Below are 22,285 nucleotides of genomic sequence, written 5' to 3'. Positions count from 1 at the left end.
AGAGTGAATGCCTCAATGAGGAGTTCAACCCTGGACTTGGCTCCAGGAGGCATCAGTGCATGTTGAGTGGGCAAATAAATCAAAGTTTGTACACGCAAGTGTATGACAAACTGAATGTTGAGATGGCAACAAAAGGATGGACCAGGCCATCATCAGAATTTATTTATTTATTTATTTATTTTAACAGTCATGGGGCTTGAACTCAGGCCCTGGGCACTGTCCCTGAGCTTCTTTTGCTCAAGGCTAGCCCTTTACCACTTGAGCCATAGTTCCGCTTCCGGCTTTTTCTGTGTATGTGGTTCTGAGGAACTGAACCCAGGGCTTCATGTATGGTAGGCAAACACTCTACCACTAAGCCACTTTCCCAGTCCTAAGTAACATTTTTGAATATAACCAAGTCCTATTGAAAAAGCTTTCACAATTCTTGCAGCAATCCTAGGACATCAGTGCCTTTTTTTTTTGTTCCAGGATTTGGCCTCAGAGTTCTTGCTCAGCTTACCCCCTCACTTGTCTAACATTCTACCACATGAACCATATATTCAGCCAAACGTTTTGCTGGTTATTCTGGAGACAGAATCTCATGGCCTTTTCTGCCTGGGCAAATCTTAAATGGTAACCCTTCAGATCTCAGCTCCCTGAGTAGCTAGGATTACACGTGTAATCCTAGCTCATACCGTTGTTAATACCGTTTTGCAAGTAGAGAGACTGAGGGTCAGAGAAGTCAAGTGACTTGACTAGAGCTATGTTCCTAATTGGCCAGTGTCTTCAACATGTCACTCTTCTTCTCTAAACCTCAGTAGCTCATCTGCCAGTGCGGCTGTTCTTGTCCTGCTTGTCTTTTGATTTCCTGAGAATAAAGATTGACTGGGTTAGAGGGAGAATAAAAGAGTACATTCAGGAGCCCTTTAAGGATAAAACTGGCCATTTTTGGATGGGAAGGTGGCAGCTCTTAGGGTAAAGGTGGGCATTCCTCCTCTACAGTGGGAGCAAAATTTCTCCAAGGATAAACTGTAGTAACCCTGCCTCTTACTTTGCCTCATGCACCTCTCTCTTTTCCCTGTCAGCAGACGGATGCCGCCATGCAGCACTACGGGGTGAATGGCTACTCACTGCATGCCATGAACTCGCTCAGTGCCATGTATAACCTGCACCAGCAGGCAGCCCAGCAGGCCCAGCATGCCCCTGACTACCGGCCCTCGGTGCATGCACTGACACTGGCCGAACGCCTGGCTGGTAAGAGCCCTGGGGACCAGACCATGGGGGCAGGACTCTGGGGCTGGGGGGGGGGGGGCGGTGTGGGGAAGCATCTCCAGAGGGAAAAGAGAGGAGCATTTTAGAGAGCTCTGGGCCACTGAACAACAGAGAGAAAAACAATCTGTGCCTTGCACTTGCTTTGGCCACACTTACACAATATCCGTGGGAGAACGTTGGGAGCATGAGGCTGTGTGCTATGAGATAGTGCATGCCTCAGCCTTCCACAACAAGCCTTCGAGGGAGCCATCCACTAGTCCTGTTTTACAAATTGGACAAATGAAAAGACTGAAGCAGGAGAGTGAGGGACTAGCCCAGAGGATGTCGCTGGCTGGGAAGTAGCTGAAGAGAACAGGGAGAAGACTGAAGACACAGGACCACAGAAGTAATACACATGGTTTGAATAGTAGTGTGCCAGGCCCATGTGAGTTTCTCTCCCCCCCTCTCTAAAACCACTTAATCCCCTTGAAGAGGTTATTTATTTATTTATTTTTGCCAGTCCTGGGGCTTGAACTTAGGGCCTGAGCCCTATCCTTGGACTTTCTCAAGGTTAGAGCTTCACCACTTGAGCTTCACCACTTCTGGCTTTTTTTTCTATGTATGTGGTACCAAGGAATCAAACCAGAGTCTTTGTGCATGCTAGTCAAGCACTTTTACCACTAGGCCAAACTCCTGGCCCAGTTTAAAAGGGTTTTAGAGCCTAAAACCCTTACAAACCTAAGAAGGAGCATCCCAAAGTCTGGGGCTTACTGTATACTTACCTCTTTCTTCCTATTTAGGGTGTTGTGGATGACTCCTCAACTCCTGAAGTACAAACAGAGTACTTGGTGGGTTGTACAGAGGCTGGGACAACTTGGGTTCCTTTAGCATGGACACAGGATGATTTGATTCCCTTGTGTGTGGTGGGAGGCAGGAAGAGGCAGGTGACAGTCCTGTTCTAGTCAGGCAGAAGAGTTGGATACCAGACAATAGCTCTAGGTCTTAAGTTACTAGGCATGCAAGCTAGACTGGAATTGGTCCAGAAGCCCTGTCCCTTCTCTAAGCTTTTCAGTATTAAGACCTGGGTTCTTTGTTCTTCTGTTCTTGAAGAGTCAGCCAGTGGGTTAAGATTGGGTACAACAGCCTTTGCCTGTGCTGAGTCCCAGCCTGTACCAAGCTTTTTGCTTAGGAAACATAAGAGTGATAGCCTTAGGTTCTGCTGTTAGAGATTCCTTTATTCATTCATCATTCTTTGACAGGTGATCTAGCACTTGAGCCACACTCCCAGCCCTTCTTTTCTTCAGTTTTTGAATAGCATGTGGTGTTTTTGTTTGGTCTGGCTTAGACTACAATCTTCCCGTTTACATTTCTTATATAGTTGGGATGAGAGGTGCATGCCACCAGGCTTAGTTTATTGATTGAGTTAGGGTCTCACCTTTTGCTCAGGCTAGATTTGAATTATTAGCTTCCTGATCTCTGGGATTACAGGTGTAGAACACCAGGCCTAGCTCGGAGAGAATGAAATTTAATGCAGAGAATAGAAAATAAAGTTACTGAGCTGGGCATGGTAGATCACGCCTGTAATCCTAGCTGGTCAGGAGGGTGAGATCTGAGGATCGAGGTTTAAAGCCAGCCTGAGCACTAAAGACTGTGAGACTCTTATCTCTAATTAACCACTAGAAAACTGGAAGTGGCACTGTGGCTCAAGGGGTAGGGCAGTAGCCTTGAGCTGAAGAGCTCAGGGAGAGTGCCCAGGCCCAGAGTCCCAGCCCCATGGCCTGAGGAAAAAAAGAAAGAAAGAAAGAAGGAAGAAAGGAAGGAAAAGAAAAGAAAGTTGCTGATACATTTTGTATGCCCAGTCAAACCTCTTCTAATGAGGCCTTGAGATAAGTCCTAGCCCACGTCGTGGCTTCTGGACAAGAACCAGTGTTCTAATGCTAAGAAAACTTCAAGTAGTCAAAATCTAAGGACATAGGGTTGTAGAACCATTGCAATGTAGGGATTCAGATTTAGCATCATGCTAGCTCAGAATATCATAACAGTGTTTTTTTTCTTCCTTTTTTCCCCTCCAGTTCTAGGACTTGAACTTATGGCCTGAGTACTGTCCTTGGGCTTTCTCAAGGCTAGAGCTCTACCTCTTGAGCCACAGCACCACTTCTGGCTTTTTCTATATATACGGTCCCAAGGAATTGAACCCTGGTCTTTGTGCATGCTAGGCAAGCACTCTACCACTAGGCCAAACTTCCTTTCTTAAGACAAGTCTCATTGAATACCATAGGCCAGCCTGGGATTAACCATGTAGCCCAGCGTGACCTTAGACCCTTATATAGCTTGCTAAAATTACAAATATGTTCTACCACACCTGGCCCAGTATCTTTTATTTGGTGGTACTGAGAATTGAACTCAGAGATACACACTTGCTAAGCAAGGACTCTACTGCTTGTATCCCATACCAGTTTCCTTTTGTTTGTTTTCACATAGGGTCTTGTGCTTTTGCACAGGTGGGTCTTGGGCCATGATCCTCCTACCTCTACCTCCCTAGTAGGTGGGACTGTGAGCATGGACTATCATACCTAAATCAGTCAGTAATTGGACATTTAAGGAACTTGGAACACTTGCCTACACTCAGTTGTCTGAAAAGATATGACTCCCAGCCATTCCTGGAGCTAAGTTAAATCTCTGTGGTTTTGATGGTGGATCACATGGTGAGGAGATTTTGAAACCTCAGCTAGTAAAGATGGGTAATTTCCAAGAGCAAAGTTTGGTCAGGGACTAGTTCTGGGGGAGCTGCCTCTGTATCTAGAGTGGGCCAGAGCAGGATAAGGTTCAAGACTCATTTCCCATAATTAAATGGGCGCCCTCTCCTTGCCTTCCAACGGCTGTACATTTCAAGACATCATCTTGGAGGCCCGCTATGGCTCTCAACACCGCAAACAACGTCGAAGCCGCACAGCATTCACAGCCCAGCAGCTCGAGGCCCTGGAAAAGACTTTCCAGAAGACTCACTACCCGGATGTGGTGATGCGTGAGAGATTGGCCATGTGCACCAACCTGCCTGAGGCCCGGGTACAGGTAAGGCCCAGCTTTCCTAACTGCATCAGGTCATTTGGGAAGAATGGATGGAGCAGGTTTCTGGCAGGGTGTGGAGCAGCATTATCATCTACATCCCCTTCCCTCAGAGTACCCTGCCCCACCACAACCCCATTTCTTTCCTCCCTCTCTTGGACTGTTCCTTTCTCTGGTTCCAGGTGTGGTTCAAGAACCGCAGGGCCAAGTTCCGGAAGAAGCAACGTAGCCTGCAGAAAGAACAGCTCCAGAAGCAGAAGGAGGCTGAGGGCGCCCATGGGGAAGGCAAAACGGAGGCCCCAGCCCCAGACACGCAGCTGGAGATGGACCAGCCCCCCAGTCTCACCAGCGCTGACCCCCCTGCGGAGCTTCACCTGAGCCTGTCCGAGCAGTCAGCCAGTGAGTCAGCCCCTGAAGATCAGCCAGATCGTGAGGAGGACCCCCGGGCGGGAGCCGAGGACCCCAAAGCTGAGAAGAGTCCTGGAGCTGACATCAAGGGTCTGGGCTGTAAGAGGAGCAGCCCCAAGGCAGGTGAGGCTTGGGAGGGGTTGTAGATGGGCTGGAGCCCTACCTGGGGTGGGGGGGCACAGGTGGTTCCAGCCTGATCAGGGCCTGGGTATGTGATGTGGGCTGGAATATGAACTTGTCGACAACTGGTTGACTCCTCTCAGGCATGACCAGTTAGGAAGGACTGGCCATGCTGGGCCTGTGCCAGATCAGCCCCCTTTAGTTGCTGAGGTACAGGGAAGATCTAGAGGGTTCTGGGGAAAGGTCTAGGAGGCAGAGAGGGGCAACCTGGAGTGCCCTCTTCCTCAGAATCTCAGCAAACCCACAAAGTCTGCATGGCTTCTTTGGACCTATAGAGGCCAAATGAGGAGAAGAGAGGATACCTAGATCCCCCCACCATTTATCCACTATTTAAAGTATCCCAATACTTTAACAACCCATACAGGCAAGTCAGTGCTGAGTGAATGTCATACCAGTACCAAGATTCCCATGCAACAGGGATTCCTCCGTTCCTTAGGCCTTAGTTCTTTTTATTTTATATTTATTTATTTATTTATTTATTTATTTTACGTGATGGGGCTTGAACCAGAGTCTGGATACTGTCCCTGAGCTCTTTAGTTCAAGACCAACACTCTACCACTTTGGGCCACCGCGACACTTCTGTTTTTCTGATGGTTAATTGGAGATGAGAGTGCCATGGACTTTCCTGCCCGGGCTGGCTTCAAACTGTGATCCTCAGATCCCGAGTCACTAGGGTTGCAGGTGTGAGCCACTGGTGTCCAGTAATTAGTTCATTTTTTGACTCAGAGGTGTGGTTTCCTAGAGGCTCTTGTGGAAGGGACACTTGCTAGGGTATAGGAGGCAGATCATTTGAGAACTAGGTGACACCCCCTTCCCATCTCTTTGCCATAGAGCTGCCCTGCACTAGAGCCCCCCCACTCCTAGCCAAGTTTGTGAGGGAACAGCTCAGGCATGAGCTATATTTCAGGCACAAATCCCAAGTGCGGACATGGAGAAGCTAGGGATTGTGAGCAGAGATCTACAAGCTCTGGAAATGATAAAGGCATTTTCCAATGGCTGAGGATTCTAGAAACATCTACAGGTCCCCTCCCTCCTAGGGTTCTGAATCACATTGAGCTTATAACCTGACTGGTGTGAGCTGAAGGTAGGCTCACCCAAAGCCTGTGTCGGGGAAGTCGGGGGGGGGGGGGGGGGGGGAGGAGGAGGGGTGGGGATCAGATGGCAGTGAGAAGCTGAGGGAACCCCTCTGGGCAGGTCAGTACCCTGTCTTGAGTACTTGATTCCTGTTCTCTGCTTGCAGATTCCCCAGGCAGCCTGGCCCTGACTCCTGCAGCCCCTGGGGGCAGCTTGCTGGGCCCTTCCCACTCCTACTCCTCATCCCCACTGAGCCTCTTCCGTCTGCAGGAGCAGTTTCGCCAGCACATGGCAGCCACTAATAACCTGGTGCACTACTCCTCCTTTGAAGTGGGGGGGCCAGCCCCCGCTGCTGCAGCAGCTGCTGCTGCCGCTGTGCCCTACCTGGGTGTCAACATGGCCCCACTGGGCTCACTACATTGCCAGTCCTATTACCAGTCCCTGTCAGCAGCCGCTGCTGCCCACCAGGGTGTGTGGGGGTCCCCACTGCTGCCTACACCCCCCACAGGCCTGGCACCATCCTCAGTGGCCCTGAACAGTAAAACCACAAGCATCGAGAACCTGAGGCTCCGGGCCAAGCAGCATGCGGCTTCCCTGGGACTGGATACACTGCCCAACTGACTGACAGGCCTCCAGCCCAGCCAGGGGTCTTGGCTGCCCGCCCCTCCCCCACCCCAGTGGTTGTTCCCAGAAGGCTCCCAAGGAGATAACTTGGAGAGCCCAGGGATCCTCGAGCCTGGAGTCCTGTCCTTATCACTCTTCCTCAGAGCCCCAGTCCCAGGTGAAACGCCCCCTAACCCTCTGCATGGCCCTGCTTGGAACCCATGGAGGCCAAATGGGGAGGCTGTGAGAGGCCGCCCGCGTCCCCCTCCTCAGCATCGCCTCCTCCCTCCCCTTCTGCCCCCTAGTAAGTTGAGTTGTGGAATGTGAAATATAAATATAAATATATAAAGCTATATTTTCAGGCACTGCCTGCCCCAGGCCCCAGGCCCCTCACCCTGCCTCCATCTCCTCTCCACTACCACCATTCCCTCCATTACCACCTGTGGCTTCTGCAGCTTGCTCTAGACTCTGATTCTCTCTCTCTCTCTCTCTCTCTCTCTCTCTCTCTCTCTCTCTCTCTCTCTCTCTCTCTCTCTCTCTCTCTCTCTCTCTCTCTCTCTCTGTTTCTTCCCTTTATCCTCCATTCCCTGCCTCTGTACTGGTCTCTGTTATCTGTCTTCTCCATTCTGATCTCCCTCTACATCTCTGCTCCTAGCTCTTTCCTTTGTTGTTGGCTATGTTGGTGTGTCATTAATTTCCCAGCTGTTTTGTTTGGGGGTTGTGATTTTAGTAATTTTACTCCTTCCTTCCTTCCTTCCTTCCTTCCTTCCTTCCTTCTTTCCCTGTCTGTCTATCTCCTCCTTCCACATGCACTCTTTTTAGGCAACTATTCCATTGGTGCCTCCCCCCACCCCTCCCCTGCAGCAACCAGGTCTTAGGTAGAGACCCTGGAGTGGCAGGCCTGCAGGCAGGAGGCAGCTCTGGCCTCAATATCCACCCTCCCCTAGGCCTGGCATCTAGAAGGGGATCTCAAGTTCTTTTCTTTTTAAATTTTATTGTTGGGGTGATGTACAGAGGGGTTACAGTTACATTCATCAGGTAGTGGGTACATTACTTCTTGAACATTGTTACTCCTTCCCATGTTTTTCTCCCACACTTTCCCACCTCCCAATTCCCACTGTCTCCTTCTTTTCTTTTTTCTTTTTTCCTTTTCCCCCCCAGCTTGGAAGTTCAGCTGGTTGAGGAGGGGGAGCAGAGGCAGTGGTCAGTCTGGACGAGCAGTAGAATAGCCAGCATCCCTGTCTGAGGCCAGTGTCAACATTTACCTAGGGCTGACCAGGGCTCCAGGAGTCCAGGTTACAGTAAGTGCAAACTACACAGCCACGCAAGGTTTCAAGCTTCTGCTTGAGTCTCATGTGCATGAACATTTCTATGGACACTGCCTCAGTTTCCCAGTAAGTGTAAGAGTTCCCTTCTGGGTCAATCTAGTTTCAATCCTCATTTTCCTAAATTCCAGTGCCAGCCTGGGGATGGGCCACCCCATTTCCATGCCCATGGTTAGAGAGGGGGGATGGCTTAGACATATTCCTGCATGACTCCTAGTTCTTTGTGGCTCACCACTGAACCCTCCACCCCCGCTTCGAGAAGCTGAAAGCCAGAGCCAAGGTTCCTAAACTTTCCCATGGATGCTGTGCTAAAACTGGTCTGCAGAGAGGTCAGTGCCTATCATTGTTGGGACGTCAGCTTGGACTGGGCTGACCAGCAGGAAAAACTGAGCAGAGGGAAGTTTGAGCCAAGAAAATCATTAGAGAAAGCAGTGGAGCTGGAATCCAGGAAAAGGACCCCACTTCCATGTAGCAAGCACCAAGGCAGGTAGCTGAAAGGTTCTTGAGTAGGGCTGGTGTCTTGCTGGGATAAATAAAGATGGGTCTGAAGTCATGAGGGGATCAGTAGGGGGAGAGACTTGGCAGAGAAATGGCAAAAGCTCTGTGAAAAACAGAAGGGATTTTGGTTTGGTTGGGAGGAGTTTCTGTGGCTTAGGACACATTGACTGTCCTCTGTCGTCAGCTCCAGGAACTTCTGTTTCTCATCGGGACCAAGCATGGGTTCTGAAGCTTTTTGTCTGTCCCTGATGCAAATGACTGTCACTGGGCCTTAGAATCTAACATGTCTAGAATCACCACATCCTCCAGGAAGACTCTGCAGGCCTCCATGGTCTGTCATGGCAGGCTCATCCAGACTCCTTCAGATCTTTTTCAACACTTCTCCCATTTGGTTGGCCTAAACCCACAAGCCCTGAGACGTCAAGGAAGGAATGTGTGGTTCCTGCCCTTTGGAGATTTTGAGCTCGTTAGGGTACTAGGTTCAGGTTCTGAAAGCAACAGGAGAACAAAAGGTGAGTGACCTTCAAGGAGGTAACCATGAATGTAATCTTGCAGAATTAGAGGACATGAGTTGGGGTGGCCCCACATACCGACACTGACACTGACATTGACACCAGAGATTTTTCCAGACCTGCTGGGCAACCCTGAGGGCTAGGGAGCCTGAGACTTGAGCCATGACTATCTCTTCCAGGAAAGCCAATACCTCTCCGCTCCCTCCGATTTGAGGTCTTCCTGTTCCTGCTTCCTCACCTCCCCAGAGCGTGGTCTAGGGGCCTGGGTTCACCTCCACTCTGAGGCTGGTGGGCCATAGAGACTACTTTCCAAACCAGCTGTTTTGTGATCCTTTGTGCTTAGAGGTTGTGCCAGCCCGTGGCAACACACTGTGTACTGTATTTATTTATTCTGTTAGTTGAAGAAACAAGACTCAAGCCGCCTCCTTCCCCATTCTCCTTGCCTCCTGCATAGTGCAGCATGACACTCTGTCCAGTGTATATGTCTGTCTGTTGGTCTTACTTCCTGTGTTGTTGTGACCTGTTCTTTGTCCTACTTGGCTAATAAAAGAGAAGTGGCAGCACAGCCTTTGGTCCACGTTCTTCCCAGACATACCTGATGGACAACAGCATTGTCTCAAGGTCAATTCTGTGTCTCTCCACTACGACTCAGACCAATGTGATGTGAGGTCTCCCTGCCTTGTGACCACTGGTCATTTCTAGGGAGACCTTCCTTGCAGCTCTCTCTATGGCTTTCACCAGTATGTAGCTGGTGTGCCACTCTGGAGAGGACAAAATAGCCTGGCAGGGCACTGGTGGCTCGTACCCAGAATCCTAGCCACTCGGAGACTGAGATCTGAAGACTATGGTTGAAAGTCCATGAGATTCATTTTTTGGGGGGGGTGGGGGTTGGTAGTGGGGCTTGAACTCTGGGCCTGGGCACTATTCCTGAGCTCTTCAGCTCAAGTCTAGTGCTCTTCCTTCCACTTGAGCCACAGCACCACTTCCAGTTTTTGGGTAGTTAATTGGAGATGAGTCTTCGGCACTTTTGTGCCAGGGCTAGTTCACAGGTGTGAGCCACGGGTTCCTGGCCATGAGACTTTTACCTTTAAGGAACCACCAAAAAACTGAAAATAGAGCTACAGCTCAAAGTGGTAGAATACTAGCCTTGAAAAAAAAAAAAACCAAAACAAAAAACATACAGCAACAACAACAACAGAAAAAACCAGGGCCAGGAGTTTGGCCTAGTCTTAGAGTGTTTGCCTAGCTTGCATGAAGACCTGAGTTTGATTCTTCAGTACCACGTACACAGAAAAAGCCAGAAATGGAGCTGTGGCTGAAGTGGTAGAGCACTAGCCTTGAGAAAGCCCAAGGACAGCGCTCAGGCCCTGAGTTCAAGCCCTGGGACTGGTGGAAAACAAAACAAAACAAAAACCCCAGCTCAGTGACAGTGCATAGGCCCTGAGTTCAAGTCCTACAACTGGCCCCTCCTCCCCCACAAAAAGCACACAGGTACCTCGGGATATTCAGGATATCTCGGAGGATAGTTCTTCAGGGTGGAGAGGGGCAGGGAATTCTATGAGAAACCACAAGCAAGCATAGCTAAAGTTGGGCAAATAGGAAGGCACATTGGGATCCAAAGCCAGAGCCATTGACCAGTGCAAGGGCAGCCTGGTCCTTTGAGGTAAGCAAGCAGAGGCTGGAGAAGGGGTTGCTGCTGTGGTGAGGTGCATGTGTTCCTGAGGATCCATTACCTGCTGCCATATATGTATGTGTTTCTGCTTGCTAAGTGAGCAGAAAAGAGTTGAAGACTGAGATCATGTATACAGGCAATAATTGCAGGAGTAAAAGAAGTTTAACTCAGAAATTCTTGTTATAAAAATATTGGTCCTTTCTATTGCATTTCAAGGAAAAGAGGACCAGGGACTTCTACTCAATTCTCATTGTCCTGGCCCCACCTCCTTACCTGAATCTCAGTGTCTACTCAAGGCCCCTTGCCAGAGGGGTGGGGTTGCAAGGGCTGGGGCTTGAGAGACCTCTCTGTCTTAGGACTTCCTGGTAGGAGAACTCCACTGGGTCTGAATAGAATGCTAGGGGCTGTCTGCTGGCCTTCCCAGGGGCAGGCCCTGACCTACCCACTTCCCAGGTGGCTGTGACCCCTGGAGCCACATTCTTCTCTCCAGTGGGGCTGAGATTAGGGCGGGAGCCTTCCCTTCACTTCCCTCTCTCTGTGGGTGGGGCTGACAGATCAAATATCCACCCCAAATCTCCTACTGTCCCCTCCCCCACCTCAGCCGCCCAGTGCCTCCCACATACTTCAGCATCGAGAGACACACCTTCCCTGGCATAAAGGGGACCCTGGGAAAGCTGTGATTCATTCACCATTGACTGAGCACTTGCTATATGCTTGGGCCTGTGCTGGGCCCTGGGTCTACAGAAACATGTACATAATACTTGGTGATGGTAGGGTGTGGGGGTAAAAAACAGGCAAGTATGGGAACACAGAAGAGGGAGCCCTTCTAGCTTGGCCTGAGAAGACCATAAAATCCTGTAAGGGAAGGTGGGAAGATGCCCTGGGAGAGACACAGCTCATCTAAGGTGCCCACCAAACCCTAAAAGAACAAGGGTTCTACCTGGGTGGGGCTCTAGGACAGTGGATGAGGATGGAAAGGGAGACGTAGTAGACTCCAGCCCTGGAACAGGGAATGAGTAGGGTGATCACCTTGTATTTTAGTAACTATACCCTCCCTCATGATGTTGTATGGTAGTTCATGGGAAGGAGGTGGTGGGAGGGAGACCAGAGAGAAGGCCATTGTCAGGTCCTGGTGAAAGAAGAGTAGGGAGATGGAAAAATCAGAGCCATGTCACTGAATGAGGAGACAGAGAAGCTGGACGGCCCAACCTCTAGGAAACGCTGCCTGTGAGGCCAAGAGGATTGTACTGATGGAGTGAGGACAAGCCACGTCCAACTTGCTGTGAACTGTGGGCTGTGCTCTAGTCTTCTCTTGTTGAAGGCATCTATTAACCATGTCCAGCCTGCTTCCTGGAAAGTCAGATGAGACAAAGAGAAGACAATGGGGAGCCTGAGAAGCTGAGGCAGTAAGTAGGTGCTTAGGCAGTCCCTGGGGTGGATTGGAAAAGAGAGAAAGGTTCCCCCACACGTCTCCCCACATTCTTCCTTTTCTTAGGCTTGACCTATGTTCTGTCTGCTCAGCGATCAGGGTTCATAGGGGTCCTGGTGGAAAGACACCTGCTCAGAGGGTCTGGGGATGGACCCCTTGGGTCTAGGCACCTCCTCCCCATGCCTTTCCCACAGAGCTGCCCTGGGCTGGAGCCCCTCACCCCTCATCTCTCATTCTCCTTTTGCTTCTGGGAAAGCCGATTAGGAGGTGGCCTCCTGCCCGCCCCTCTGACAAGTTTGTCTGAACTTCCAACAAAGGCCCTCAGAGGGCTGGGGAGGGAGGGCTCTGCACTGGGAACCTGACACCAGTGGCCCATCATCACCCCAGCAGCCCAGGGGAGGCTCTGTAGCTCTGCCTACCCCTCTGGTGGGCAGGAATGTGCCTCCAAGGGCCTGGGGGCTGGGCTGGGACAGACTTGGGGCCCCTTCACCCAGGAACCCCTTACAAAAGGAAGGTGACTGGGGCCAGTGCCTAGGAGGGCCACAGGTGGGAATGAGCATATATTCACAGGTACATAACATACACAAAACACACTCCAATCACACACACACACACACACACACACACACACACACACACACACACTATACTGTGTGTCGATCCCAGTGTGTCCATCTCCTTGTCTGTCACAATCATGCACCAAACTGTCAGACACACAGCCTATAGTTGGCTGCCTGGATGTGTCAAACAACTGCTCACTCCTAGATATGAACTCTTGATGGCTCACTCACCATTCTCCTTCTAGATAGTTCTCTCTAGAACTAGGCCAGCTTGGGCCTGCAGATAGATAGTCAGGGACTGCTGTCAATTGCTTGTGAAGAGACTACCCCAATGCCGCTTTGAGGGTCCAGGCTTGGCCTCTAGAACACCACAGCCACTCCCATAATTCCATCCCTTTCCTGAACCCACCCCTCACACACAGAGCTTTTTCTCCCCAGACTATCTTCACAGGCCTCCCATGAACTCACACGGGACCTTGGACTCACCAGGCCCACTAATGTTTTGCTGTGGCCATATTGAAATTATTTTAACCAGGGGTCTGACATCTCCCTTCAGCACTCAGTCCCACAATCTCCCTCCACCAATCATTAGCCACCCCCTCTGTGGCTTCCCAGAGCTCTGAGCATCTCTTGGCTGCCTGGATGCCTCCATTTCCCTTGCTAGCTGTGGCTTCTCTCTCTGCTTCCATCCCTCACCAGATAGCTGAGTGTGATGGGGAGAGAAGAGCCTACCATCCACCTGCCAGAGTCACCTTGTGGCTCAGTGTCCTTACCTGTGAAATGGGGCTCATGCGGCTGCTTAGTGGGGGTTCATCAAACGAATAACTTTACACAAATACTTAGCACAAATTTGGCATTCAGCAAACTCTCAGTGAACGTTTCTTAGTCCTATTATTACACTTAAAGTCCCTCCATTTAGTCTAGGGAGTAAAATAAAATAGTCAATCACCTGGACACAGAATACAAAGTAGCAAATGAGAAGTACAGATGCCTCTGCTGGCCAGGAGGCAACTTGAGGCTACAATCAGATTGGTCTAGAGTAAGTCACAGTCCCATCAGAAGTCAGAGAGAGTTGGAGCGGAGAATAAGGATAGGAGAGAACTCAATTTGAATTCTCAACTCAATTTGTCCTCTGCCATTCCATGCCCTTTTTGTATTTAGTATTGATTCCTGGGCCCTTGTGGGTTTTTTTGTTTGTTTGTTTTGTTTTGTTTTGGGGGGTGGTGGTGAGTACTGGGTGTTGAGCTCAGGGCCTTGCACTTGCTAGGCAAGCATTTTACCACTTTTTGTTGGTTATTTTCCAAGATAAGAGTCTCGCTTCATACCTGGATTGCCATCCTTCTGTTTGTGCTTCCCTGCATTGCTGAGATAGGAGGCTTGAGCTTGAGCCACCAGCTCCAGCCACTGTGCTTCTCCTGTAGCTGAGATGACAGGCAAATTACTGTGTGCATCCGGCAAATGTGCTCTCTCTGTTCCACTCCATGTAGCAGGGGTGACAGGCATGTGCCACAGTGCTACAGTAGTTAGTCAGTTAGCTTCCCTGGACTGACCTGTTGAAACCCCTGGATTTCTACCTCCTGGTAGCTAAGATCATAGGCTTGAGCCACTGTATCTGGTTTCACAGTGGATCATTAACTAAGCTGCCAGATTTCTGTGAGCCTCCATTTCATCATCTGTAAAATGGGGTGATCTGAACTGACCCCCTGGTTTGTGGGAATCTGAGAGTGCTAATAATGGAAAAGAAGGATTAAGTGGCAGCTGCTGCCTCTAATGACTCTAAGCCTGGCCCCCAGGGTTTCCTCCCCTTCCAGGCCCAGTAGGCTGTACAGCTTTCTCAGCTCTGGCTGGGGGTGGGGAAGGGAGACTGTCACCTTAGTTGTGGATCCTTTCCAACAAGAGTCTAAAGATTTTGCAAAGCCTTTGAACAACAAAGGTTACAGGAGTGGTATTTCCTCCTAAGGGCTGACCGCCCTGTGCCTCCTTTATCTTGGCAAGTATGCTGAAGAGTGTTCTTGGAAAGAGCTCGTGTGGGGTGTGTGTGGGTGTGTGTGCGTGTGAGTGTATACACAAAGCTGCTCATTGTTTTGCTGTCTCTACCTAAGCAGGCTGATAAACCTGTACACTTGGGTCCTTCACAGATCATCCCATCCACAGAATGTGCAGGGCAGCCAAGAGAGAAGGAAAGCATGGGCTATTACTATAAGGTTCTCCCAGAGGCTAGACCTCTAGGAAACGGGAATCACAATCCTTCAGCAAGAATCGAGGTCAGCTAAGGTGAATCTATGACAATGGGGAGAAGTATAGAGATTTTATTCTTTTAGAAGGTACAGGGCATGCCTCAGTCCTGGGTCCACAGGAAGGGGCTTGCGTCTGCCCTTGATAAGCCACTTAGGTAGACTACAGAGCAAGGAAGCCCAGCTTGGCTCTTGGACTGTGGGCCTCTAGCAAAGTCCCAGGCTGGGCTTCGTGCCTATCATGAGTCAGCTTTGGACTCTGACTTAAGTCCCCTGGAAGGGTTAGATGGAAATTGGAGACACACAGGTAGGTCCTTGGGTGGCTAGAACTGCACAGCAGCTTTTCTGCCTGCCACTTCACTTCTTCCCCCCTCTCCCCCAACTCCAAATGCCCAGGGGAATGGACAAGGTAGGGGCGGGATTGCTATGAATGGACTAGGCCTGTTGACAGAACGGGGATTCCTGTATGAGGTTCTCTGAATAAGCATCCTTGAGAATCTCTAGTTCAGTTCCCAAGTCGCTGACAGTTAGCATTTACCACAAACATGAAGGAGCAGGGAGCTCCTTACCTGCCAGGGCAGCCTGCTCCAAGCCTGAATGCCGGGGAAGTTCTTCCTCAAAAGCTGAAACCTGTCACTCTATAGCCTCCTTATCAGGCCTGGCCTGACCTGGACTGGGGGCTACTCAGATCATGTCTGTGCATACTGTACTGGGTCATATCAGCCAGACTGACCTGCGAGTGACCACCCTCACTGTGCTCTTTCCCATCTGACTTTGCTTCTGGTGATTCCTTCTCATGCAGAAAGTGTATTCACTCTTCAGAATCCTTCCACATGCCACCTCCTCCAGGAAACCTAGTCTAGCTACTTGGTTGAGTAAGGAGGGAGGTAACTCTCATCTTTATGGAATGACCTTCCAGCTCTGCAATACGGCAAGGACAAGCACTGACCTTCGGAATCTCTCTTTCCTAGGTGGCGCTTGGACAGATGGCTTCTGTCTGTCTCCAACAGCCTTGATTTCTCAGTGCTTCCTCTTCTATGTAATAAGCACTCTCGGTTTCCTCAACTGTTCCATCCAGGACCTGTTACCAACTGGGTATTCCATGATACGGTGCAAATAGGATGTGCAGGAACATGGAAAAGGCCTAGAAGCAGTCAGAGCAAGTGAGAATAACAGGTGATGCTGAGGAAGATTGAGCTTTTCTGTCCATGCAGTCCTCCTCTCCCTTTTCTGCCCTGGCAATATTAAAAGATGAGGCTAGGCCTGAGGTGGAAGCACCAAACTACAGGCCTTTATCTCTTTCTGCGGGCATGGCCCTGTCCTGGCACAGGCTTCAGTTTTTGTCTTTTAGTCCTGAGCATTAGTGTTCAGAGTTCAGGGACTATATACCACAATCTTTGTAAGATAAATGGGAGGTAGCTCAGTAAACTAATATTTACGGAGCACCAGTTTATGCCAGATGGAGCCCAGGCACTAGGGAACCAGTGCTATGTAGGATAAAATCCCTGCTCCTAATGTTATATGTCAATGGGCAGAGAAGCATATATATATATACAAATATATATATGTATATATATATATACATGTACCTTTGAGTTGTTGATTAAAGGTTATGGATACAACATTTGAGAGGCTGAGGCAGAAGAATTGCAAGTTTAAGGATAGCTCGGGCTACATAGAGAGACTTCCATCTCAAAGGAAAAATAAAAAAACTATGAAGAAATGGAAACAGAGCATGAGGTCAGGGCTCAGACAGATGGAAGGGCAAAACCAAGAATGAAGCCTGAAATGACCAGACATACTCTGCCAGGTAGACAGCGGGTGAGGAAAGGGGCTGTCTCAGGCCTAAGGCTCAAAGGGAGGAGGACTGGGGGGGAAGGGTCAGGATCTATTAAACTGATGACTCCAGGCCCTAATCCCATGCCAGGCCCAGGCTGGTAGTGTATGTAGGGGGAGGGGAGCACCCCCTGCTGGGGTGTAATTTCACGCTGAAGGGCCTGATGGGGCATCCCAGGGACTGATCCTTTCTGGATCAGAAAACCCACTTCCCTTTGTCACATGCAGGGCGATTAGTGTCTTAACCCTTTGTGGGCTGGCTCTGGGCCAGCCCTGCCCCTCCTCACTCCCCTCCCCCTGCCAACCCCAACTCCTGAGAGCTAGCCTAGAGTTCTTCCAGCTTAGCCACTAAGCTCTTCAGCTTAGCCACTCTGGGACTTGTACGCACTGAAGGAAAACCTGTGACTGTGAGAATCCAGGGGCGATTCTAAAAAAGTTTCTGTCCATGTGTCTATTTCTTGGGTCTCAGCCTACCCCCTGCCCCCGCTCCGTCTTTGTCCTGAGAAAAAGAGAGCTAGCCACCGCTCAATTTCAGTCTGCTTCAGGAAGCCTGGAGTCCAGTCTCATCCACTGCCTTACTCAGTCTGCTAACTGCAATTCATTGTCTTCCTGTATAGGAATTGTATTGCAATGGGGTGCTCACTACCTTGCGATGCAATAAAGCCAGAATCTTCTACTGCAGTCTCATGGTATCCTCAGAATACTCACAAGCCACAGCTCACCGACACCTCGGAGACATCTCTGGCCATTTCGTCTTACCAGGCAGGCATTCCAGGACCTAGCAGTTTGTCCCTGCGTGGATGCCCCTCTTTTGCTCATCCCTTCCTTTCTGTTGTCACTGTTCAAAGACCCACCAGGAAGTCAGCTTACCTCTGGTTCCATATGACTCTATCCTGCCCTTTGGAAGATGGTTGGATTGTTGTTCCCAGGTTAACTTCCTTGCATCCAGGAGCTGCTCTAGAAAGTTCTTTAGAGCTCCTCTAGGGTCCCTGAGAAGGGCAGAGACCAGGCAGGTCTTCCTCTAAGCTTCCTGGGTCTGTAAAACCCGAGCCCCATTAAAAGAAAGCCCCTAAATGTTATTTACACTTCGGAGTCTTAAAAACCATTAACAAAAGCCACTTAATTCAATTATCTTCCCGGCTGGCTTGATTCTCAGCTCTGAGCACCGGCCTCCCTTGCCACCCCCTCCTTCAGTGTTGTCCCCCCCCACACTGTCATTGTGTCGGGCTAATGAGGTAAACTGAAGCGAGCCCTGTCCCCCCTGACAGGTTTATGAGAATTTAATAAAGCGTAGCGGGGACCAAATGAGTTGCCTCAGCCTTGGAGAGCTCATTGTCTTCAGCGTCAGCGTTTTTTGACTCTTGCCGTGTCCCCTCCCCCTGCCCCAGCTCCAGCCTCTCCTCTCCCCCCACCCCACCCCCGCCCCTGCACTTTACTAGGTGAGCCTAGGAGTCCTGTGGACCTGGCAGAGGCCAGTGTGACTCCAAGCGGGAGAGGACCCAGACTGATCCTTCAGGAGGTGAGAAATTAAATGGGCTATGTCATGCTGAGGTACTGTGGACCTCTGTGCCCCACACGTCAGCACTCTCACAAACATACAGAGACCTTGGGCATTTTCCCATGCTGCCTTGTGCTCATGTGTCACAGACCCTGACAACCCCAGGCTACGTTGGGGCAAGATTCACGTTTTCTTGACCAGCCAAAGTGAGCTGTTAGTGTAAAGGGGCTTCTCTTCCTGTCAGGGCTTCTGTCATGGTCTGGTCTCATTCCTCCCTGGAGTATCATTTGCTCTTCATGTTTCTCCTAAAGGGCACAAGGGGTGGAGCACAGCCCAGCTAGTGGAAGGGACTTCCTTGTTTAATGTTCCCATCCGAGGTAGTTGGGGCTCAGATGGAATCAGTTCCCTGGTAGAGTCCTCAACTAGGCAGAGAAAAAGAAGCCATTTCTGGAGCTCCTGGGATACCTGGAGAAGCACAGTTGCTCTTCCTCCCTTATGTCCTGGATAGCTTGAAACTGGTCTTTCCTACCTCTCTGGGGTACAAGAGTTTCTAGATCATTCTAAGACCTAGAAATCCTTCTGTTTCCCACAAAAGTGGGATTTTTGTTTTGTTTTGTTTTGTTTTTGTCTGTCCTGGGGCTTGAACTCTGGGCATGGGCGCTGGCCCTGAGCTCTTCAGCTCAAGGCTATTGCCCTACCCCTGGGCCTGGGTGTTGTCCCTGAGCTCTTCAGCTCAAGGCTGCTGTCCTTCTCTTTGAGCTACTCTTTCTGGTTTTCTAGTGGCTAATTGGAGATAAGAGTTTCATGGTTTTTAGTGCCCAGGCTAGCTTTGAACTGATTAGCTAGGATTACAGGCGTGAGCTACCATGCAGGGCTACAAAAGTGCTTTTAAGGAGCCATTTTCTTTTGTGGCTGAAGTTTGACTCATTAGAAGCAGTTGAAGTTGATGAGGGTGCTCTAAGTGACCATGTTAAAAGTTCAGTTCTTGTCAGGTGTCAGAATTCAGGTTGATACTACATCCAGGGTACTATAACCAAGGTCAGGTTTATGTTATCAGTAAATCAAGACTCAGTATATGGAAAAGGGTCAGTGTTGTTTGTTCCCAGGGCCAAAGCTCAGCTTATGACCAGACTAGGAGCAAATGTCTGTTTATGATCAAGATGCAATCTGTGTCCAGGTCACAGTTCTATACTTAGTCAAAAGCTAGGTTTAGCCAACAGACAAGGACAGCATAGTCTAATAAAGAACAGGTTCAAAGCCAGGTGCCAGTGGCTTATGCCTGTAATCCTAGTTACTTGGGAGGCTGAGATCTAAAGATCATGGTTCAAAGCCAGTTTAAACTGGGAAGTCTGAGAAACTATTTTTTTAATTTGTTTCTTGTCAGTCCTGGGGCTAGAACTCAGGGCCTGAGCACTCTTGTTGGGCTTTCCTCAAGGCTAGAGCTCTACCACTTGAGCCACAGCACCATTTCTGAGTTTTTTGTGTATGTGGTACCGAGGACTAGAACCTGGGTCTTTGTGCATGTTAGGCAAATGCTCTACCACTAGGCCAAACTCTTGCCTCCAATGAACTACCAGAAAAATCAGAAATAGAGCTTTGGCTTAAAGTGATAGAGTGCTAGCCTTAAGTGAAAAAGCTCAAGGACAGCACCAAGGCCCTGGGTTCAAGCCCCATACAACCAACAACAAAACAAAAACAAAAACCCCACCACACCAGGTTTAGTATATGTACCAGGTAGGATCAGGACTCAAGAGTGTGACCAAGGTCAAGTTCACTCTATTATTGAGGTCAGGACTCTATGTGAACTAGAGTGAGGGTTAATCTAAGATCAGAGTCTAAGTTCAGCCTATGACCAGACGAAGGACTTTCTTGTAACCTTGTTAAAGGTGAAGTCTATGTCCAAGTGAAGGTTTTCTCTGTAGTGGCAGAAGCGGTTGGTTTACTTAGTAAATCAGAGTGACTTACTGTCACTCTTTCCTCACCATCCTAGTTATCCTGCCCTTCCCATTCCTCAGAGCCTTGGGTCTCAGAAGAGAAAAATGCAAAATTGTGCGGTTAATGCTGGGCTGAGCCACCTCTGTCCCTTGTCATGTGCCCAGGGTGCCCTCTGGTGGAAATCTTTAGTAGTGTCAAATTCTTCAGGAACTTCAGGGAGCCCAGCCATCAAGGAGGACCCACTGATTCCTATCTTTTATGACTCCCACATAAAAGTAGACGCCAAGGGATTGGCCCACTTCCCAGTCAGACATCTTTGTTGTTTTGGATATGTTTTTGTAATTTTTTTTTTTTTGCTGCTACAAGGGCTTGGACTTGGGAACTCATGCTGCTCAGTTTGCTTGCTCATGGCTGGTGTTCCATCATCTGACCTATGTCTCCAGTCTGACTTTTTGGTGGTTGATTCAAGATTGAGTCTCCTGGATTTTTTCTCTCTAGGCTGCCTTTGAACTGCTGTCCTTTAGATCTCAGCCTCCTGAGTAGCTAAGATTACAGGAATGGGCCATCCCCCACCCAGGCTGTCAGTAAGTCCCTATTACCAGAAACCTAGTCTCTCAGTGATGAAATGAGATACACATCTGATATTCATTCATCCACTCCACAGGTTTTAGTGAGCACTAGCCATAGACCAGATAAGCACTGAATGGCACAGCCCCAAACTTTCACAGTTCACATTCCATTTACCTCTCCCTAATTCCCAGCTCCTAATCCATACTTTTCCTTAGAAAGACACTGGCATCAGCAGAAATTTGAGCAAGACTTGAAACTGGACCACTTAGGGTTCCTTTCCCCCCCAGCTTCAGAAATCAGACTGTATTAGATTAAGAATTCTGTCTTCATGTCTTCACACATCTTTTCTGGATTCATGGCTTAGTTTCACAAACTATGCCAGAGACTCCTAAGTCTGCATCCCAGACCCTTTTCCTCTTTCTAGTTCCTTCCTGGTAGCTCTCTTGGGCTAAAAACCCTTTGAATTCCCCCCAACCGCATCTTCCACTACACACCCAGGTGCTCAAGTCAAAATTTGCACCTTCTCCCAGATTCTTTTCTCTCCTGGCTCCAGAAAATCCAACAGGGTGATCTTGTCCCATTTATCTCCAACACGGATGATGGTTCTGTCTGGTCCACAGAGACCATTCCTGTCCCAGTCCCCTTCCCCCCCCCCCCCCCCGCCCCCAGCACAACTCTCCGCAGTCACCTCCTAACCCGTCTCCTTGCCCTGCAACACTCTATTTTCCACACAGCAGGCACAGCGATCTTTACAATCATAAATCAGATCATGCCATTTCCTTGCTTAAAACCCTCCAGTGGCTCCCATTTTGCCGAAAATAAAATCCCAACTTCTCACCCTGCTTATTAAGCTTGCCATGAATGGAGCTCTATCCTTCTCCCCATCTCTCCAATTTCAACCCCACCCCCATCTCTGTAGCCATTTTCCTTTGTTTTGACCAGGTTCATGCTTTCTTGGGGCATTCGTAGTGGTCATTTCTTGAGTTTCTAATGTCATTTCTCTAGACCTTTGCATGGCTGACTCTTGCCATTTGGAGTTAGGTTTAGTTTTATCTCTCAGCAAAGACCTTCCCAACCATACAATTTCTCATCCTCCCCCTTTAAGGCATTTTTGCTGTTTGTTTGTTTGGTAGCTAATATCTTCTGGTCTTGTTGGCTTACTTTTTTTCCCCCCTCTAGTCCTGGGGCTTGAACTCAGGGTCTGGGCACTGTTCTTGGACACTTTTTGCTCAAAGCTAGTGCCCTGCCACTTGAGCCACAGTACCACTTCCATCTTTTTCTGTGTATGTGGTACTGAGGAATCGAACCCAGGGCTTCATGCATGCATGCTAGGCAAGCCCTCTACCACTAGGCCAAACTCCTGGCTCTTGGCTTCTTTACGGTTTCCCTCAAGCAGAATTTGATCTCTGTCACAGCTTATGCATACTCTAGTTCCAATGTCAGGATCATAGCAGGGCTCAGGAATTATCTGTGAATAGTAACAACTGCTTTGAAGTAGCTGTCCTATTGCCTCTAGTGAGAGGAGAAAAAAGGGGCCACCATTTAATGAACTCCCTTATCCAGGTCAACTGTCACTCCCTGCAGGAGGCAGGGCTCCCACTACCACACCAGAGCGCCCAGGCCCTGGAGGAGATCTGTCCTTTCCTAAGGACCAG

General features: G+C 49.4%; 1 protein-coding gene across 2 annotated transcripts; it reads left to right on the top strand.

Annotated features, from left to right (window-relative positions):
* Window positions 1-1,079: 1,079 nt before the first annotated feature.
* Window positions 1,080-6,579, top strand: Dmbx1 (diencephalon/mesencephalon homeobox 1). 2 transcript variants are annotated; one of them, XM_090333763.1, is made up of 4 exons: window positions 1,080-1,231; window positions 4,107-4,302; window positions 4,479-4,827; window positions 6,125-6,579. In XM_090333763.1, the coding sequence occupies exons 1-4, from the start codon at window positions 1,080-1,082 to the stop codon at window positions 6,577-6,579; spliced, it is 1,152 nt and encodes a 383-aa protein (XP_090189889.1). The 2 variants fall into 2 exon arrangements, with proteins under 2 accessions (XP_090189889.1, XP_090189890.1); XM_090333764.1 differs by having other exon boundaries at window positions 1,080-1,233; window positions 4,124-4,302.
* The last annotated feature ends 15,706 nt before the right edge of the window (window positions 6,580-22,285 follow it).

This window comes from Megascapheus bottae, chromosome 6 (genome assembly GCF_031878675.1).
Source record: "Megascapheus bottae isolate mThoBot1 chromosome 6, mThoBot2.hap1, whole genome shotgun sequence".
Taxonomy (NCBI): domain Eukaryota; kingdom Metazoa; phylum Chordata; class Mammalia; order Rodentia; family Geomyidae; genus Megascapheus; species Megascapheus bottae.
This window is presented reverse-complemented; position numbering and strand designations above follow the sequence as displayed.